General features: G+C 35.7%; 3 protein-coding genes across 4 annotated transcripts; 1 reads left to right on the forward strand and 2 right to left on the reverse strand.

Moving 5' to 3' along the window:
* Positions 1-3,210: 3,210 nt before the first annotated feature.
* bco2a (beta-carotene oxygenase 2a) lies at positions 3,211-12,115 on the reverse strand. Of its 2 annotated transcripts, none has more exons than XM_026211592.1 (13): positions 11,988-12,115; positions 10,574-10,627; positions 9,195-9,375; positions 8,697-8,908; positions 7,309-7,424; positions 7,132-7,234; positions 6,906-7,034; positions 6,500-6,660; positions 6,164-6,331; positions 5,682-5,819; positions 4,667-4,849; positions 4,462-4,572; positions 3,211-4,306 (listed from the first exon to the last, which is right to left on the reverse strand). In XM_026211592.1, the coding sequence occupies exons 1-13, from the start codon at positions 12,052-12,054 to the stop codon at positions 4,190-4,192; spliced, it is 1,740 nt and encodes a 579-aa protein (XP_026067377.1). In that variant the 5' UTR covers positions 12,055-12,115; the 3' UTR covers positions 3,211-4,189. The 2 variants fall into 2 exon arrangements, with proteins under 2 accessions (XP_026067377.1, XP_026067378.1); XM_026211593.1 differs by lacking the exon at positions 11,988-12,115 and adding an exon at positions 11,262-11,510 and having other exon boundaries at positions 4,190-4,306.
* A 2,180-nt stretch (positions 12,116-14,295) lies between these two features.
* sdhda (succinate dehydrogenase complex, subunit D, integral membrane protein a) lies at positions 14,296-17,488 on the reverse strand. The gene is made up of 3 exons (XM_026212692.1): positions 17,407-17,488; positions 15,267-15,414; positions 14,296-15,068 (listed from the first exon to the last, which is right to left on the reverse strand). The coding sequence occupies exons 1-3, from the start codon at positions 17,486-17,488 to the stop codon at positions 14,903-14,905; spliced, it is 396 nt and encodes a 131-aa protein (XP_026068477.1). The 3' UTR covers positions 14,296-14,902.
* On the forward strand, positions 17,367-18,149 carry timm8b (translocase of inner mitochondrial membrane 8 homolog B (yeast)). The gene is made up of 2 exons (XM_026211595.1): positions 17,367-17,606; positions 17,695-18,149. Exons 1-2 carry the CDS (start codon positions 17,487-17,489, stop codon positions 17,860-17,862), a joined length of 288 nt encoding a protein of 95 aa, XP_026067380.1. The 5' UTR covers positions 17,367-17,486; the 3' UTR covers positions 17,863-18,149.
* Positions 18,150-19,783: the final 1,634 nt, after the last annotated feature.

The raw sequence follows: 19,783 nt of genomic DNA on the forward strand, positions 1-19,783 counted from the left end.
AAAAGACCTGATTAATATGTCAGCCATGTTTTATGGGTTAAAATAAGTCGAGGAGTAAAATGTATTAATAAAACAATGGTAAGGATAGAGTCCATGTAACTATTTATATCTTATAAGTCTTACTGTATTTTCTTTTGAATTTCATAGTCATTTCATAGTCATTGTACTACAGTAGGTGTTAGTAACAGCAACATGTATCCAGTATCCAGTTTGTAGTTATAGAATATTTTTTAACATGCTTGATTTTGGTGTGCTATAATCTTGTTTCTTTACTACACTGTATATTAGGTCACAAATCTAGATGTACTTGTGTCTAGAGCACTGGAATATATCGTTGCTTTCTATAGTTGATTAAGCAGCAGCGTGTTGTTACAATGTCCAGCAGGACTGATATTGTGTACTAAATGTTTTTGTGGAAAAAGTATTTCTTAGATTCATAAGCTGATTGATACCTCAGGTTTGGACTTCAAGGTGTATGCATTGCTTTACATTGTATAAGTGAAAATGCATTTTAAGATGTTTGCATAAACAGCTAAGGGGCAAATGCTAAACTACTAATGGGAAAATCATTTTAATGTCTTTTATGAACTATGTGTTTCTTTTCATGGCATATTGTGTATCATGAGTTCATGCACAATTAACAAAAAATATGTAATGTTTTAAAATTTTCTCTAAGCATTTTCAATATTTTAAGCTTTCTGCTTTATGCATTATGTATTAATGTCATCTCACTCCAGTCCATCCAATTGCATCCAGTATTATCGTAAACAAGTAAATGTGTTCATGTGTGACATTAGTGTAAATATGAAAGTGACCAACTCATATACCTTCTGTTAAACAAGTTTCCACTGTATTCACTCTCCAGTTTGAACCTGAAACTGAAGACATCAAAGACATTTGTTGTCAACAAAATGGAAAGAACACATATACACTCACATATTCGGAGGATATTAAGCTGCAAACACCCTCATTTCCTGTCCGCATGTTTCTCACATAATGAAAGACACAAGACAAAGGACAGAGGCATTTTTCTCTAATCTCCAGTGGTCAACACCCAGGGTCTTCAACCTTTTTCTGGCAAAGGACCCCTTAGTGGATATGAAAGATGAAGCAGAGACCCCCTGTTACACATTGTAAACAACTGGCCTATAAAAGCATTTGTACTAAATTAATGTATTGTAAATCTTCATAATAATAATAATAATAAGAAGAAATGTTTCTTGAGCCGAATATTAGATGACATTTTTTTATAATAATTCATTTACAATTATTTGATCAAAATACAGTAAATCTAATCAAAATGTTTAATCGAATCAAATAATATTTCCTAATATTAGTTTTTATTGATTTTCGATCAAATAAATACAGCCATTGTAAGCGTAAAACACTTCTTTAAAAATAAAATAATAAATCTTGCTGACCTCAAAGTGTGAGACTATGAAGCATTCAACTAAAATTGAGCTTCTTAACTCTGTTTTTGATTTAAAGTTAACTTCAAAATGTATTTAGTGCATATTTTTATTTTCACCAAAAGTTTAACAGGAGGCGAAGCCCATTATTTATTTTAAAACATAACTTTGAATATCATGATTTTATCAAATAAATACAGTGTATTATATTATCTCAGCACTTTTGCCTTTTAGCATTATATTCTCAAAACAATTAATAAACAGTTATCTTCGGTTCATAAACAGCAGCTTCATACCAGGTATTTCAAGACTGTCCTGTAGAGTGATCTGATACAGTTCTTCACATCTGGTGTTTTGGTCTGTGACATAGTCAGATGGAGGGCATTTTTGGTAACACTTTAGAATAAGGTTCCATTAGTTAATGTTAGTTAATGTATTAATTAACATGAACAAACAATGAATAATACATTTATTACTGTATTTATTCATCTTCGTTAATGTTAGTTAATGAAAATACAGTTATTCATTGTTAGTTCATGGTAATTCACAGTGCATTAACTAATGTTAACAAGCACAACTTTTGATTTAAATAATGCATTAGTAAATGTTGAAATTAACATGAACTAAGACTTATAAATGCTGTAGAAGGATTGTTCTTGCTTAGTTCATGTTAACGAAAGTAGTTAACTAACATTAACTAATGGAACCTTATTCTAAAGTGTTACCGCATTTTTTAATTTAAGATACATTTTAATGATACACATATGGACATTTGTTCATCAAAGCATAAAGACATTTCAGTACATGTGCCTGCAGTAAAATATTTCTGAAAATCAAAACTGCATTGCATGAGTTAGGGTTAGCAAAGTTTTGCAGAAATCCTATTCTATACTTTCTTTCTCAGTCTTTTGTTCCCTTCACCATAGATATGTGTTTCCGCTCGATGTGTCGGTAGTTGTTTGAAGTGGAGGTTCAGCAGCGGGAAGCTTTGAGTGCAGGTGTCTGAGTGGGATTTGCAGGGCCACAAAGTGCGCACACACACGCACACACAGCTGTCTTTGTTGTGGCCACCACCTGGTTAGTGTATTGGTTTACGTCCCGCCGCTGCTTTCCATCATTCATTCATTCATTCATTCAGTCGTTCAGTTGGTCAGTCAGTCATTCAGTAATTCTGTTTTTTTATTTCTGTTTTTGACCAAGAAAGTGTGGATGTGTAGTATCCGTGTCCAAAGCTCACTGTCTGTTTGCTACCAGCAGAACAGCATTTAAACCTCAAAAAAAGCTAGGAACGGAGAGACACAGGGACAAACAACCTATGCTGTGTCTCTCACAAACACACATACAGATACAGGGACAATAACTGCACTGTGTACGGAGAAAGAAGATCCGGCAGGTCGAGATACCACAGGAGAGCAGTGCCTCTGTCTGTCTGCATCTGCTCTGCTCTGCTCTGCTGTTTGATGTGCAGGGATTAGGGGAAATCTGAGAGCTCCCAATTTAGCCAAGCCACAGAGATACTCAATATGCAAGAGAACATATACACTCACACATTGAATGTCTTTTTTTAACTGACTGAATGCACTATAGGTTAATAGGTTTATTTCAAACATGTAGTGTGTTTTATAGAATAAATGCATTTAGTTGTTTTTACATTGGGTTTATAACCAAACTCAGGCATATCTGCTATGATTGTCTGCTGCGACCTAGTGGACAGGAAATGTATTGCTGTCCATCAAGATTTCCTAATCAAACTGATATCAGAATGTGAAATGATGTGGAAAATACTGGACACGGGGACACCTTTTGCTTTTAAACATTATGAATGTTTTTTATAAAAGTGGACTGTATTAATTGAACCATGGAGTAGATAGCATACAAGCATTGTGTGTACAAATATGTATTACAGTCATTGTGATTAAAGTTACAATTAGAAATTGATAAAAACAATGTACAATGAAACATATGTAAAACTGTTATGTAAATTTAAAATGTAAAGGAATAATGCACAAGAGAAACTCTATGAAAGTTACTTCATGAGGTAGAAAATTATTACAATATGATATGTTGTATAGTGATTATTTTTTGTTATTTAACTATCAACATAAATTATTGTTATTATGGCACATCTGTTTTTTTTTTTTTTCATCATTTAATATCATAAGTATTTTCCCCCTGCGGTTCACCATGATGTTTAGCACCAAAACCCATAATTTAGTGTTATATTACGATTTCCATCCTCTTTCTGACCGACAGAATCCAACAAGTTGTTTGTCTTCCCATAAATAAAAGCCACTTTGCAAAGCCTACATTGCATTCTGACAGATCTACAGAAACAACACAATGTTTGCAGATCTCCCCATCTTATTATTCTTATTGCTAAATACAAACAATTGCATTTTCTGCTGCTGTATAGAAATTATAGTATAATTCCTACTTCCTCTTCAATTATATCACTGTGACTGGGTGGGCCAAGTTGATTCAAAATGAATAGGCATCAGTAATGTATAAATGTCTTGAACCCTACATCAGAATCTTTAGAAAAAAGCGACAGTTTGAAAGTTGTAGAAAAATTAATTTTGAAGCTGTAACTATAAAGTATATGTTGTTCTTTTAAAAAATATATGAGGTTGATATGTGGAGGATCTCTTTGGGATGATTTTATGCAGTAGATATATTGTTCTGTTAGTCTCTCGCTTTTAATAGAAGCAGGCAACTGGTGTAGTAACCATTGTGAAGAGCTACTTGTCATTTGTTATTTTGTTGAAGTGATCCAAAGGGCTTCATGCACTAGAGTTGAAGACTCCATGGAATCCATAAGGAATGTTGACAGGCACTTCGGCTCTTCCCAGCTCTTCAAATGTTTTGGCATCCAGGACCAAAAGAAATGTACTCTTATCCTACAAAGAGAAGAGAAAGAAGGGGTTTAAGACTGAAGACATATTGATAAATGTTCTACAGTTGAATCATTTCTCATGTTTCATTGTCTTATAAAGCAAGTCAATTATAGAGCTTATGTTTACATACATTACATTAATTCAGGGCTGTTTTATACCTTAACTGGTGTGATAATCACAGACAGGATGACTCCAGCATCCTCTTCCTCGGCATTGGGTGAAGGAATGAAGACAGGCTCTGATGGATAGAGATCAGGCTGGCGCCATACCTGTAAATCAATTTATTTAGCAAACATTCTGCATTTTGATCATAGTAACCGTGAATACCTAGGTATCAGTCATGATCCCGTTAATTGTTCTCACCTTGAACTTTTTGTTTTCCAGATCCATCTTAATTAGGGAGTCACCCACTAGGTGCCGGAAGCCACAACCATAGTAGTATCTATAAGGTTTGGTGTTATATCTGGCATAGTTAATATGTGGAAACTCCAAGCCACCGTAGTCTTTCAGGTCCTCGCCGTGGAGATCCTCAAACGTGCAAAATACCTGAGAGAGAGACATGTTTTAAAAGAAATAAAGGCTCTTCAAGACATACCATATTTTCCAGACTATAAGTCACACTTTTTTCATAGTTTGGCTGGTCCTGCGACTTATAGTCAAGAGCGACTTATTTATCAAAATCAATTTGACATGAACCAATAGAAAACATTACTGTCTACAGCCGCCAGAGGGCGCTCAATGCTGCTCAGAGCTCCTGTAGTCTACAATGAAAACATAGAGCGCCCTCTGGCGGCTGTAGACGGTAATGTTTTCTCTTGGTTCTTGATTCTAAATAAATGCGACTTATAGCCAGTGCAACTTACAGTATATATATATTTTTTTTTTCCTCATCATGACGTATTTTTGGACTGATGCAACTTATACTCAGGTGCGACTTATAGTCCAAAAAATATGGTAAATGCACTTTTTGTGTTATGCATTAATTTAGTAACATTCCTGTAAAAAAAAAATCTGGGGTTGGTAAGATTTTTTTGTCTTTGAAATATGTCTCATATGCTCATCAAGGCAATTTATTTGATCAAACATTACTATTGTGAAATATTATTGCAATTTAAAATACCTCTTTCCTATTTCAGTACATGGTAAGATTTTGTTTATTCCTGTGATTGTCAGCAGCCATTACTCAAATGATCCTTCAGAAATCAAATTAATGCATCCTTCCTGAATAAAAGTTTTAATTTCTTTCAGAAAATCTTACTGACCCCACACTGCAGTATATGTGCTTGGAGGGCTTTGAAGGAAAACCAATGTTTAGAATGAGCAACTTTCAGAGATGTACATACTGTACACACATGTTGTAGCCAGCTTAAGACAGTACCTGATTTTTGGTACGGCAGACAGCGGTAGCGGTGCTGTCAGGCCGTGTGTTGAGGTTCTGTTCCAGTGGGGTTTCACTTGTGATGTTGAGAGGCAGCACAAAACGACGGGGCAGTGGCCTGCTCATGGTGTTATACATCTGAGAGACAGAGAGAGGGACAGGACAAATAAGAATTAGAAAATTAGAAAATTTGAACCATGCATGTGTGTACTTGCATGTACTGCACCTTGTTTACAAGTAGAGGAATGCATACACATAACATTACGGTTGAACCACTGATGTCACATGGAGTATTTTAATGATGTCCTTACTACCTTTCTGGGCCTTAAACCTGTCAGTTGAGTTACTGTATATACAGGGTCAGAAAGCTCTTGGATTTCATCAAAAAATTTCTTAATTTGTGTTTTGAAGATGAACAAAAGAGTAATTAATGACAGAAATGAAATTTTTAGGTGAACTGTCCCTTTAAGGAAGAACATTACCTCATCCAAAGCCTCTCCTGACTGACGCAGGTTCTGGATGAGGAAGTTGTTTATGGCCTGGCCGTCGTCAGAGCAGCACATGTCTAGCATGAGGAATCCATCCTGCTCAAAAGCATTGATCTGATGGAAGGTGGACAAGGCCTTGGCATGGTACTTCACTGGCATCTCCTGCAGAGAGATGCAATGACATCGTCTTCATGTTCTCAATCAGCTTTCATTGAACCATATGAAGCATAATCAGCAAACAAATATACAAATAAACTCATATGCTTCAAGCATGGGCTCCTCATTGTTCTCAGTGCCTCTGTGAGACTATTGTCAAGAGTGTTGTCTCACCTTTCCAGTTTGTTTGTCAATAAGGTGGAATGTGGTTTCCTGGTTGGGGTCCCAGAAAACACCCTCATTTAGCGATTTCCCCCTTAGTTTACCAGTCACTATCTTAAACAGATCCATTTTAATGGGCTGCTCGATGAACACTACATAGTTCTCTGACATGCCTGAAAGGTTCAGGAAAATAAAATGAGGGCTTTTCAGTGCTGCGCATTGATATGATCGCTCTATTCAGAGTATACGATTACACCATTCAGAGTGCCTTGCAATGAAATTACACATGACACCATTACAGTAGCTGTGTAATAAAATCACAAATGATAGTCATTCTTTCATGAGAATGCAGAATGAAAATCTGTCTGTATAGGAGATATGATGATAGTAAACGTGACAGATTCTCGTCTTTGCTCACCAAAGCTGTGGTAATAGGAGGGTTTGGATTTGTCACGAGGGGTGATAGAGCATAATATCTTGGCTCCCTCTAGTGTATCTTCTCGGCCGTCTCTTTCTGGTGGCACCCTGATGATGTTATAGAAAGCCCCTATAAAACACACCACAGCACAACATCAAGCCTCCCAATCCTTTAGTGACATTGCACTTAGATTGATCAGCACACAAGGAGAAGACGGGAGTCTAACCTTTGTTTCTGTATGAGTTGCCCATGTTGTAAGCTGTGCCGTCTGGATCAAAGTGTGGATGAGCAGTAGCACCATTCACAGCGATGAACTTGCTCCAGTCCACCTACAGATGATAATCTTACTTAGACACGATGGGTTAGTCTAGGCTGGTGGCTGTAGACTGGTAATCGTTCATACCTTCTGTTTAGACTCCAGAGTATCTGGATCCACTCTGTGCATGTAGTTTGTCTCTGTACTGACGTAATAGTCACCCTTGTATTTAACAAAGTTGACACTGGCATTATCTGTTGGCTCTGGAATCGGAAAGAGGGGAAGCAGTGTCATTAATATCTTTTATTTATTTTGTTAAACTTTGAGGCAGAAATCGATTAGAACAAACTTTGACTCTTTTCTTTTGTTTAACACACATTTCTAAGGTAGTTAATCTGACAAAGCTGCTGGTTTTCATATATATATATGAGATGCTAAGCATCTCTCGGGGAACTCCTTCAAGACTGTTGGAAGACCATTTCAGGTGACTACCTCTTGAAGCTCATCAAGAGAAGCCAAGAGCGTGCAAAGCAGTAATCAAAGCAAAAGGTGGCTATTTTTATTTATTTATTTATTTTAAATTAATGCTAATACCATGACCACAATTTGTTTTGTCAGAGGTTTCAAGAACTGTGTTTTTCAATAAGTAAATAATTAACTAAGAAGGAGCAAAAGACATTAAACATGATTTTATGCATTATGGAGAATTTTAATTAGATTCCAGTTTAAATTTCATTAGAACTGTTTATTTTCAGACTTCTTTAACAGAGACTGGGTTTAATAATTATATTAAATTAACCATTCTAGAAGATTTAAGAACTGCACGTTCCTGAATAAAATAAAAAAATGTTTGAGGGGTAAAAATATGTACTATGATTTCAATTTAAACCTCATTTTATGTTTTATAACCAGTTGAATTTAGATAATATTTTATTTTAAATGAGATCATAAAGAATAATTTACTATTTAAATACTTTTAAGTGAGAATCTCTGGAATTTGCAGAGGCTCCCTGGATGAAAATCACTAATAAAATTATTTTTTTCCCCCCTCACAATTGTGTATCCGACATATCCAAACGCAAACCTTACTGTTGCATGAAGTCACACTTTTACCATACTGACGGGATTTACTCAAGGCATTGATCCTAAAGATGGTTGTGCAGTTTTATCCTTTTAAAAGACCCATGTGTTGTAGTTGTAGTGTCCAGAACTGTCTGCTAACGCCATCTCAACTCGTTAGTAGTACTGTCACTATATTTAATCTTAATTGAGAGCTTGTGGAGTCTGATTTAAATGTATTCTCGTGATTACAGACATTCAGCTGTTTGTCTAAGATGACTTTGCACACACTTGGAGAGTTCCACTGACCACTCCTGTTATGCTCTTGAGCAATGGCCTCCAGAGACATGCCTCATTACTCTTTCAGAAAACAGAAAGAGCTTTATGTAACATTTTTAAATCGGCTAATGTTTGACTGTTCTAAACCTAATGAGATCCATTTTACCAAGGCACACATATTCACAGTTTCGACGTACTCATCATCTCAAATCTGGACAGGAAGCGCTGAAAGAAGTTCTTGCAGGGATCAGGTAAAGCCAGAGTGCCGAACTCTGACACCATGATACGGTTCCTCTCGCTGTTCTGCTTATACGAATCGCTGCGCAGAAAACGGCTTCTGTACGTCACCTGACCATCCTCAATCTGAAAGCGATGCATCAAAGCCATGCCATCAAACCAGTGGTTATAGCTGAGGAAAAATGTACATCAGCATGAGTCAGCCTGAATATTCATTTACATACAGTATTAAGAATAAAAGACTTCTGTGAAAGGTTGTCATGGTTGTGCCTACTTTGTCTACTATCTCTGTAAATACCAAATAATTAATTTTACCTTTCTATCTGTCATTAGTTTTACTGCCAATTACTAATCTCAAGAAACTATTATAAAATGTATTTAGTTACTATTCTTCACGTTCTAGTGATTCTATTAAGATCACAAACCCAATGTATTGACAGTTGAATGCTTGTACTCACTGCTGATTCCCAAACTCAAACTTTCCTGGACCATTCCGCAGCAGACTCCCATGGATCCAGGTTGGGATGGTGCCTTTGACCGTGGTGGGGATGGGCTCAGGTGTCTCCTCTACCGAACTTACCAAGGGGGAGATGTTTGGCAGCCCATGTACTTTTGTGAAGTATGTTTTCTTAGCAGCAGCTGTAAAAATCCAGACAGCAAATTGTGATTTGCGTGATGTTCAAATCTGATTGCTTGGCAAGCCGACAGATCAAAATCTGTTCATGTGAAGAATAATCAGAATAAAGTTATAAAGATGCACTTATGAATCCAAATGTTCCGAAATTTTGATAGTGGTAAAAAAAATGTTGTTTTGAGTATTATCACTTTGGTAATATTTTTCAATAAGGTTTAATTTGTTAACATCAGTTAACTGCGTTAGTTAACATGAACTAACTATGAACAAGACATCTATATATAGGTAATTTTCACTAATTTTGCTAATACATTTTCAAATAAAATTCATGAACTAAGAAACAATTGAACATGAACTAAGAAATAATTAACAAGTTCTAGGCACAGCATGTACTTACTATAGAGTTATGGTTAGAATTTGGTTAGTTTTAGGGTTTAGTTGCATGTAATTATCCATATTTTTACTGTTATTACTTTACTATACTATATGTAAGTACATGTATATAACGTTTATCAAGACAATATATAATCAAGTTTGAACAAATATTTTTTACTACATTTGATAAAGATTAATAAACACTTTAAAAATATATTTCTGATTGGGACCTTATTCTAAAGTGTTACTGACACTTTTATATAAAGGTCCTAAGCTGCAAGGTTAGCTACCCCTGAGTTATACTAAAGTATATAGTTGTAGTAAGTCACAGATTTGCAGACATATTACTCTGCTCTTCCATTTATGTCAGCTGAAAGAACTAAATAAAGGATCAGAGTTAACAAAAGACAGAGCTGAAATGGCAGAGTCAGTGATGTTACAACGAGAAGCACTATCTTTAGAAAAACAATCCCTCTCCTCTCTACATGATCACATGTACTGTGATAGACTAATGCATAAATAATGAAGCAACTGCACAGACTTTCAAGTATCTTTAAGAAAAGTCAAACTTGTGACATACAATTGAAAAGGTGTTCAATTAAGTTATAAGTAAGCTGAAGAATTTAAACCTATGATAACATTTAAAAGCCATTGGACTCAAAGTATATTTCACTATCTCTCATATGAATACAGCAGCTGCTTTAAAACACAAATATTTGCTTTCATACACTGCATTGCTTCACACAAAAACATATGAAACCTGTAACATACAACAGAAAGTAAAACTTGCAGATGTGCATCAGTGCAGAAGAGCTCCCAGATTCTTACCAATCGTTTGAGGCTTTATGCAGGACATCCTGTAGAGAGATGTGAGGCTGCACACTTGATCAGAACAGAGGATGAAGAAGAGTTTATGACAAATTGTAAAGAGCAATAAAAGCTATGTTCACAAAGATGGGAGGAGACAAGTCCCTTTTATGTAAGTCTGATCTCTTGCCAACCCTGTTACATCACACATGACACAGCAGACTGAAACTGATAAAAATGAGTTGTGAATCTCAACAAGATGCACTTTAACCTGTTTTATATAATTTTGAGAAAATGGCTTCACATTATCACATGCAAAATTGCATATAATAATAAGCATGTAATAATTATTGTAAGCAGATGTATGCAGCTGCAATTATACTTTACAAGTTTTATGCATTAAATATTATGCATATGCAATCATATGCAACATGCAATACTTCTATTGTTTTTGTGGTTATTGTTAATTATGTAAATGTGTAATTTTGTTGAGAGGTATCTATATGTAGCCTATAGTACCATTTTACATATAATATAAGTACTAAATAATACAATATATTGTCTTTTACATACTGTTGTTTGCGCGTTTGTATTTCAGTTTCAGTGTATTTGCCAATACATGCAACGGTAAGTGTCACAGCTCTTGGCTCAGTCGGGGGGGTAAAAACAAAGTTATAAGACGTAGAGATAATCAGTAGTAAAAGCTTACCTTTGCTGGTCCTAAATGCATTTTTAAGCACACTTGACGACATTATTAACTAAAACAGGTCACCTACAAGAGAATACAGTAGGTTAAATTCCACACACGCGCGGAGTAGGCTACCGTGACCCACGTTACGTAGACTTTACCCCTAATAAACTTCCTGGTTATGGGTTAACGTCATAACCTCAACCGAGTCATTGTTTCAAAACATGGCATTCATATTCTTGCCACATCCGCCTTTATAGTTTGCAGCATCAGAAGGCTACTGATTGTAAACATATTTCAGGCTGCCGCTTAACCTGATTAGGTCACATTAAGCTAGGGTGACCACCTGGCTATTGCTCTGTTGCAGGTCAGCAGACCTGATTTTGCGGGACAATGCGGGACACGAGGCAGAGAAATTACTATTATTATACTAGGTGAATAAATATTGATTTTTTTTATTAGATATCTTTTTGCAGTGATGTTAACATGTTTTAAATTGCTAAAAGGGTTTATAAAAATGTTAATGACGGTGCTGACCGGCGCTGTGAACGTCACTAATAATATTTAATAGTAATATCAGTAAAATAAATATCAACATAAATAGCACGTTAACAGCACGTTAACAGAACGTGTGTATTCAATCCAAATAATTAAGTGAAAATAATAATCCAATCGCTACAAAGCACATTTCCAAATAAGCATATAAATTCCATTAGGAAAGACTAGAAAGATTAAATGCGTCCTTACCGGATTCAGTGCATCTTGAATTTATATTTTTTGTCTGATCTGGCAGCTTAGAGTAGGGCCTTCTCATTCATTATGTGTCATTAGAACTCCTGGCAGGTGTAGCTGTAGTTCACTTTCACCAGGAGTGTTTTTTTTTTTTGTGTGTGTCTGTGTGGGTTTTTTTTTTCTCGGTGTTTATTTTCCTGCTCTGGCTAGCCGCTAGAACCAATAATAACGGCTGCGCTGCGCATGTTCAGTACGTGTTTTCTTATTAACATTTTTTTTATTGTAGAAATGTAATTTAAAGGACGATTAAATACAATGACGAAGACGAAATTAAAATGCGGGACACTGCTTATGACTTGCGGGACGCGGGACAAAGCTTCAAATTTCGGGACTGTCCCGCAAAATGCGGGACAGGTGGTCACCCTACATTAAGCGTGGAATTGTTGACGTGGCAAGATTTTATTATATCATCATCATCAATAAAAATCATAGTTAAATACTTTGTCAAGAATTATCCTGATTTAATTACATTGTGAAGCTAAATGGCAATTTTACATATTATTTATTCTAGAATTTTGCATTAGAGTAAATAATATTTACACACACACACACACACACACACACAATCTATTTTTCTTATTGAATGAGTTTTTCCCCCCACTTGTACAAGTGAATGAACTTGATTTACATGACCTATTCTCCCAGCTGGCATTTCAACCTTGATTCACCGTCGGTATACTGGTTGAATCAACGTTGGATGACGTTTAGATATGACAAATTGGATCAACGATGATATTGTGACGTTGTTTCACCCTCTTAGCTTCAGCATGGGTGAATTAAGGTTGTTCTGTAGACGTTGGATTAACGTTGAATTAGGTGTTGATTTTTCAAAGTGATAACGAGACGTTGTTTCACCGTCGAACCTTCCAACATGCTTTCAACTGTATATATGTTTTCTACTGTCCTGGTATGAACGTTAAGGAGAGTTGCCCGCTCGAATATGGCGGCGACGTTGACGCGCAGTCGAGCTGCCAATGGGTGACGTCACGGACACGACGTCCATGTTTTTACAATCTATGATTAATACCAAAGTCCTTTTATAAATTGCCTCTGTTAATACTTATACCTTTAGATTTTAGAATAGGGTTCATGAACAAAATATTGTAAAATGCTATTAAAATAATAATAATGTTAATCTTAATTAAATATTAACAATTTAAAAGGCAGAATTATATTTTTGTATGCTGTTGCTGCTCTTGTAAAAAAAAAAAAAAAAAAAAAACCTTGATAAACAAGTGTTTTTGTTAACCTTTTTCAACCGTTCAGCATTAAACATCGAAACAACGTTGTTTTAAAGTTAAAAGAACACCTGACTTTATTTCCACCATATTTTACGATGAAGGTCGCACATGTGCCAGCTGGGTAATGTCGAGCCCTGATTAAAGTATTTAATTATAAGCCGATTTCAACTTTCTTTTTCTTCTTCTTTTTTTCAGTTATGCAGGTAAGATTAATTTAAGAGATATTTGACTTGGCGATTGCTATTAATACCAATTCATACACTCTATAGATTGAACTGATCTAAGTGCTTTAGTGCTTTGTTATTTGTTTGTTACTCTTTTGTGGTTTCTGTAAGTCTGCGACTTTTGTCGGCTGACCGTGTTACTGTCATTTCCTTTGAAACATATAATATAATGTCTCTGGATGAACTGTACTTTACTCTTAATCTACAGTAATAATCTGATGAATAATCAGGATTCGTCTTAATTTTTGCATTTTTTTAATAAATAAGAAAAGTGCTACAGGCAGCATGGTATGTTTTGATAATGGCATAACTTACATAAATTACAGTATTACCAGTTTATCTATGCAGTGGATTCAAGTTTTTAAAATTTTAATAACACCTTAACCATTGTTTCACAGGTTTATATGTGGTTTCTTGTTAAATGTTTTTTTAAATAATCAGATAGATGCAGTAGTCAAAATAAATAGGGTAAATGTGTCCACAAAAGTCTGGAACCATTATTTACCCTTTTATTTGATTTCTGTGAAGAGATCAAGGTCTCACTGCCCATCCACATTCAAATCAAACTTACAAAACAAACTTTTTTTGCAATCTGAGTGGTTCCATATTAAAACATCAGTTGCTGGTGCCAAGTAAAAATGCAAATATAAAACACATCAAACTCCAATAATATATTTTATTATATCATATGATATCAAGTTTTATTATATCATATGACAGTACTGGCAAATCTTTGCTGATTCCCACTACTGTAAAGTATATGACAGTCCAATGGTTTACAAATTAACAGTTAACATGATTTCTTTTAATTTGTGGTTAGTAAACTATATCTATAAATCAACGTAAAAAGCTAGCTATTAGAAAACAAGCAAACAAACAAAAAATATCTCAGCAGTGTATTTACTGTAGCATCTTAATATTATTAAGATAACTTTATCATGCTTCAAATAAAACAAATACGCAAGTGTATTCAAGTAAATGAGTTTGTTTTAAAGCATGTTGTAAACCCAGACGTGACTTGCACAGACACTGTGAATATGATCAAGCATTCCCAATAATACTGAAAAACACTGACCTCTGCTGGACACTATCAGTTACTGCTAAAATAATACATACAACATTAACATAGCTACTGAACATTGTTTTGCACAGAGACCTCCCTTGATCTCATTTGCAGTACTAATAAGGAAAAAGATCTTTATTAACAAACAATTTAGCCAGCAATTCAAAATTTTGTGTGAAATACCACTTTGACCAATATTATTCAAACATGTAACATATGTTAGGAGATGGTGTGTTGTCATCTGTTAAGCTGAAGATCAGTACCTTTAAAAAATACATCAAGTACCTAAAATGGTGATTAATCCTTCAAACCAGTCACTGTAATTCTGGCCATATTGTATAATCATATTTGCCAGAGCATGGCGACTGCCTTGCAGAGACCAACATCATGATAATTGAAATAGCAGAGACCAAAGTATGTGGCTGTGGAGAGCAACAAGACACTAGCTTTAGCCAGCTTGACCTTAGCATCACCGTGGACATAGTCTGTTAGAACTTGACCAATCCCCCTGCAGAAGACGAAAAACACAGAAATAATAGTTCAAACTAAACATAGAATACAAATAGTGCTTGTGGGATATTTATATCATTTAAATATTGCATAACCTCACTGATGACTGAGGCACCTAAAATCCACTTTCAATAAAACAAGCTATACAACAAACATTAAGCAGATGTACACGAGTGAGAGATACACACACTCTTACCAGTGTCCATGCAGTGTGAGAGCTGCAGCTATAGAGTAATCCAGCAGCGGAGCGGGACACAGGTGTGCAGCTGGAGCCATACCTAACAGAACTACACTCAACACCCGTTCACCAGTCCAGTGCTTGGAGGCTGCTCTTGAACTTGAGACTGCTAAAAAAACAAATCGAAATTTTCATTTTGCTAACGAGTTGTGTGTGCAAAGTAAGAGAGTTTATGAAACAGTGTTTTCGCAAAAAAGGAAATTCGATTGTCATTTTTTACAGTACTAATACGGACTACTAATGTTGCTTGCAAACAGACACTTCATTTTTGAATATTTAATTAGTTCTAAATTGTCTAAAATCGTACTTGTATAAAACATTAAAATATCGTTTGGTTCAATGCATTAAAATCATGTGAAATATTTTTTTACTGAATGGGCAATGGTTCAACAACAGATCATTGTTAATGTCGCACCACTTTTGCAGCATTATAAACAGAAAAGAGAATGACCATGGAACAAGTCTAAATACATTTTTTTAACAATGATTAGTGTCATCACTCACTGGAGTGTGCTGAAGTTGTATGGATCCTCCCTTCTTGTTCTTGTGTTCTCCTAACAGATACAGCAGTTTCTCCTGGTTTGAAAGAGTTTTAAATGGATTTGCTGTATTTTATCATAGAACGCTGTCCATATATCCGTGTATATTTGGAGCATTCTGTTAGGAAGTGCAGTTCTGTTTCTGTTTTTGGATTCAGATCACAGTGTGAACACAATCTCTGCTCTAGTGGCAGACATGCTTTTCTGTGTCTGCCCGTCTCTATCATCAGCTTGTGTCTGTATCTGTATCTGGTCAATATGCTTCTCAGTTTCTTATCTGACACTGTGAACAGATCTCTGCCAAACTGTACTCTCTTTTTAGGTCTGAATAGCATTGCGTTTTACTCTGTTGTTGTGTTTGTGTTTGCCCGTGAGTGATGTAGTTCTGTTTGAATTGTGCAGTAATCTGACTGATTCTGATTTTGTGATTCAGAGCCTCAGTAGATGTTAGTGAAGCATCAGGACTGAAGCTCTGGATCAGCTGAGGGACGGGCTTGCTTTCTTTGCTCGTCTCTTGATATTGCAGAACTTTATAATGATATGATTGGGGTCACTGAGTTTCAGATGTTTCCAGAAATGAATAGCCCTTTTTTGTATCTTTATGATTAGAGGATATGTGCTTAATTATGCCCTTCATGCGTATTTGTTGTGTGTAATATATTTTATACAGGGTCTCAATTGGATGTGTTTCTCATTTGGTGAAATCTTGATTTGGATTTGTCAGTGGATTCTCAAATATATACATGTACTATACATCATAGTTTTGGCTTTTTTAGTGTGTATGTATTTTAGAGTGTATGTTTGTATTGTTTTAGTATTTCAAAGTAAAGAAGCTGGATCTCAGCATTATTTGGGTCTTTGTTTTTCTGAATTGACAATATACTAATTATTATTATTTTTTGCAAATAGTTTGGCAGTCATGATCAAACCAATTTTTTCCCCATTTTATTAATATTAATAAAACCAAATAAAACACGTAAGAGAAAGTGGTGTCACTGTTTTCTATTATAGCCTAGCTCTAGTTAAATATTTCCAACAGTTTTTAACATGAGAGCAATGCTGTGGGAACATATTTTATCTGTGGGCATTATCACCATGTGGGTGTTTTCCAACTGCTGGGTTTTTCTAAATCATGCAATCTAAATGATCCCTTTTACCCAACCCACCCCTAATGTCACTATGACATCAACCAATCAGATATCATGGTGTAAAAACACCCTGATCTGGTAACTCCCATTACTTTCCTGCAGAGACCTATACAGTGGACGAGGGAAGTTTACATGGACATGCACCCTGCACAAATATATATTGGTTCTCATATAACTCTTCCTTTATTCGTTTGTATGTTCATCTACAGTTTTTATTTGTTTGCTTTGTTAAGTTTAGGGGTGGGGTTGGGTAAAGGGAGACCATTTAGATTGTATGATTTAGAAACACCCAGCAGTTTGAAAACACCCACAAGGTGATAAACGCCCACTTTTGCATTGCAGAGACCTAAGCCTTCTATTATGAGCCTTGTCATGACGTCATATTTTCGCGGCGGAAGTAGTTGCTTTCACGTCCATGCCCGTCAGCGAGCGCCGTTGCTTTATCCTTCACATGTTCCTGTGCATATAATCTGTTTGATAAAAGTTTCGCCATGGCTGATTTTAGTTCTAGCTTTGATATGCCATCGGCTGGTTCATCTGAGAACGCCGAGGCTGCGGAGCTCCAGCGTCTGATCGCGGTGGAGCAGCAAAAGGCCCAGTTTCAAGCGCAGGTGGGTAACTCTTCATTACCGTTGTGCTGTCATTCAAAACCCTTAAGCATGCCTGTTGGGTTTTAACCGTGCTTTACGTTCTACTCAGGTCCACAACTTCACGGATGTTTGCTGGGATAAGTGCATGGACAAACCGAGCTCCAAGCTGGACTCGCGAACGGAAACTTGTCTCGTTAGCTGCGTGGAGCGTTTCATCGACACGACGCTCACCATCACCAACCGCTTTACGCAGATGGTCCAGAAGGGCGCGCACTGACTGAAGGACAGTCACCACATACTCTTCATGTTCCCGAGGTGCATTCAGAGTGTGCACTTTAAGGGTGCTGAACCCTTCCTCTCTCGCGGAAAAATGACCTAAACCCCTTTCTCGGACTTTAAAAAATGTTTATGATATGTGTGTATAGCTGTTAAGCTAATGCAACCAGCGAATAACGACTATTTTTGCTGGAAATTATCAGTATGGACAGTTTTCATGACTGACTGTCCACATCTGTAAACTTGACTGGTTTAGTGACTTCAAATAAATCAGAAATTTCAAAGAAACAAACGTGATTAATGTTCTGTTTTGCAAAAGAACACAATATTTGTGTGCTTTTTTTTTTTTTTTTACTAAAAGAGTTTTGAAAGTATTGGCACCTTATCTAATATCAGCTAATACTCTATTTCTGCTTATTTAGTTTAGATCATCATCTAGCAATTTCAAGTGATTGTTAGAGATTATAGCAAATATATATATATTATTATTTTTGGGTTTATATTATGCATCTTTTATCCTATATATTTTTGACGTTTAGCAGTGATATGCATTAAGAAACAAAACAGAAGATGACAACCAGTTCACCTGTTCAACAAATATTTAACTTTTAGATAATCTACTCTACTCTTAGTGTCTGATGTCATAATGAATTTCATATACTAATGTTTGATAGAATGCATGTCTTCCTTAGTGTCGCTTACTATACACTCTCCTACAAAGACTGTCTTTTTGATTTTCACCAGTGGTCTAAACTATTACTGTTAAAAAATAGCACAAGATAGCTCTTTATTATACACTAACTATTAAAGACTCTTACAAAGCTAAAATCATTTTAATTAAATTTTGAATATAGTTTCTGGTCTACTCTAAAAACCCTAATCGGTCCCTCTAATCCAAAACAATACGATATTGTAAGAAGACTCCTTATGACAGGATTAGTTTTAGGGCAGCAGAGGTCTGCTTCTTGGCTTTGAGGCTTTGCCCTTCTTTGTTGTTTAGTGTGCTCAGTACAAAGTGGCCTTTGATAGTGCTGTGTGTGTGTAAATCTTGCAGGCAGGGCTGCTTTCAGCCATTCTAATTAAAGTCAGGAAGCAGATAGGTTAGCTTAGTGCTCTGACTTGATTATCAGAGCATACAGGAAGCCTACAGGGTCCTCTCAAGCAGAGCCTTTGATGCTTTGAAGGAAACTGACTGGATACTGTACCATTATATGTGTGTGTCTGTACTATTGGAACAAAACATTTTTTAATATTATAAAATATCTAACACCAAAAAATATGTCCAAAGTCCATACATTACATGGGATTGGATGTAGCTTTATACTTTTAACACGGCAAGTAGTTTTTAATGGGAGACACCATTTTGATTAAAAAATCTTATTAACCAGGAAAACAAATTAAGAAAACAATAATGGTTCTGCTGAGATGTTGTTTAATCTTCTTAAAGAAGTGCTTGAAGCTCTGAATTAATTATTATTTTGTGTATATATATTTTTTCTATACTTATGCATTATATTTTTAGTAAGTAGTAGTTTTTATTACTAAATTAGTTTTAGATTATTCAAAGCACATAAATATCAACTGTGCGAAAGATCCATAATTGTGTCGAACATTTGAACACATATAAGAATAAAGGCCATCTCTTCAGTTTGAAATGAACACTGGGTGAGTTTGTTAGCTTTGATGGCTCAATCCTCAGATGCTCTAGTTATGTTGTGATGAAAGATTTGACTGTGTAAAGGCAACACTGGCTTGTGATGTAGGTAGGATTCAGTCTCTGTCTTATCAAGGATGCCTACTATGCCTCAGTTCTCTCTTCAAACACTTTCTTCAAAAGAGAACCCTTTGAAAGAAAAATACCAGAGACGTTGTGGCAAGATATGCAGAAGAATGATCAAAGAGTACTTTCAGAATGGCTTGTA

This window comes from Carassius auratus, chromosome 30 (assembly GCF_003368295.1).
Source record: "Carassius auratus strain Wakin chromosome 30, ASM336829v1, whole genome shotgun sequence".
NCBI lineage: Eukaryota > Metazoa > Chordata > Actinopteri > Cypriniformes > Cyprinidae > Carassius > Carassius auratus.

Excerpts from the sequence above, each read along its gene's own strand:
- bco2a (XM_026211592.1), bottom strand. The coding sequence starts at position 12,054 with ATGAGAAGGCCCTACTCTAAGCTGCCAGATCAGACAAAAAATATAAAT. Across the intron at positions 5,820-6,163 it reads CAGGAGAGGCTTTGGATGAG|ATGTATAACACCATGAGCAG; the intron begins GTAATGTTCTTC and ends TCTGTCTCTCAG. Across the intron at positions 4,307-4,461 it reads TGATTATCACACCAGTTAAG|GATAAGAGTACATTTCTTTT; the intron begins GTATAAAACAGC and ends TTCTCTTTGTAG.
- timm8b (XM_026211595.1), top strand. The coding sequence starts at position 17,487 with ATGGCTGATTTTAGTTCTAGCTTTGATATGCCATCGGCTGGTTCATCT. Across the intron at positions 17,607-17,694 it reads AGGCCCAGTTTCAAGCGCAG|GTCCACAACTTCACGGATGT; the intron begins GTGGGTAACTCT and ends CGTTCTACTCAG.
- sdhda (XM_026212692.1), bottom strand. The coding sequence starts at position 17,488 with ATGGCGAAACTTTTATCAAACAGATTATATGCACAGGAACATGTGAAG. Across the intron at positions 15,415-17,406 it reads GCTCGCTGACGGGCATGGAC|TCTCAAGTTCAAGAGCAGCC; the intron begins GTGAAAGCAACT and ends TTTTTTTAGCAG. Across the intron at positions 15,069-15,266 it reads CTCACACTGCATGGACACTG|GGGGATTGGTCAAGTTCTAA; the intron begins GTAAGAGTGTGT and ends CGTCTTCTGCAG.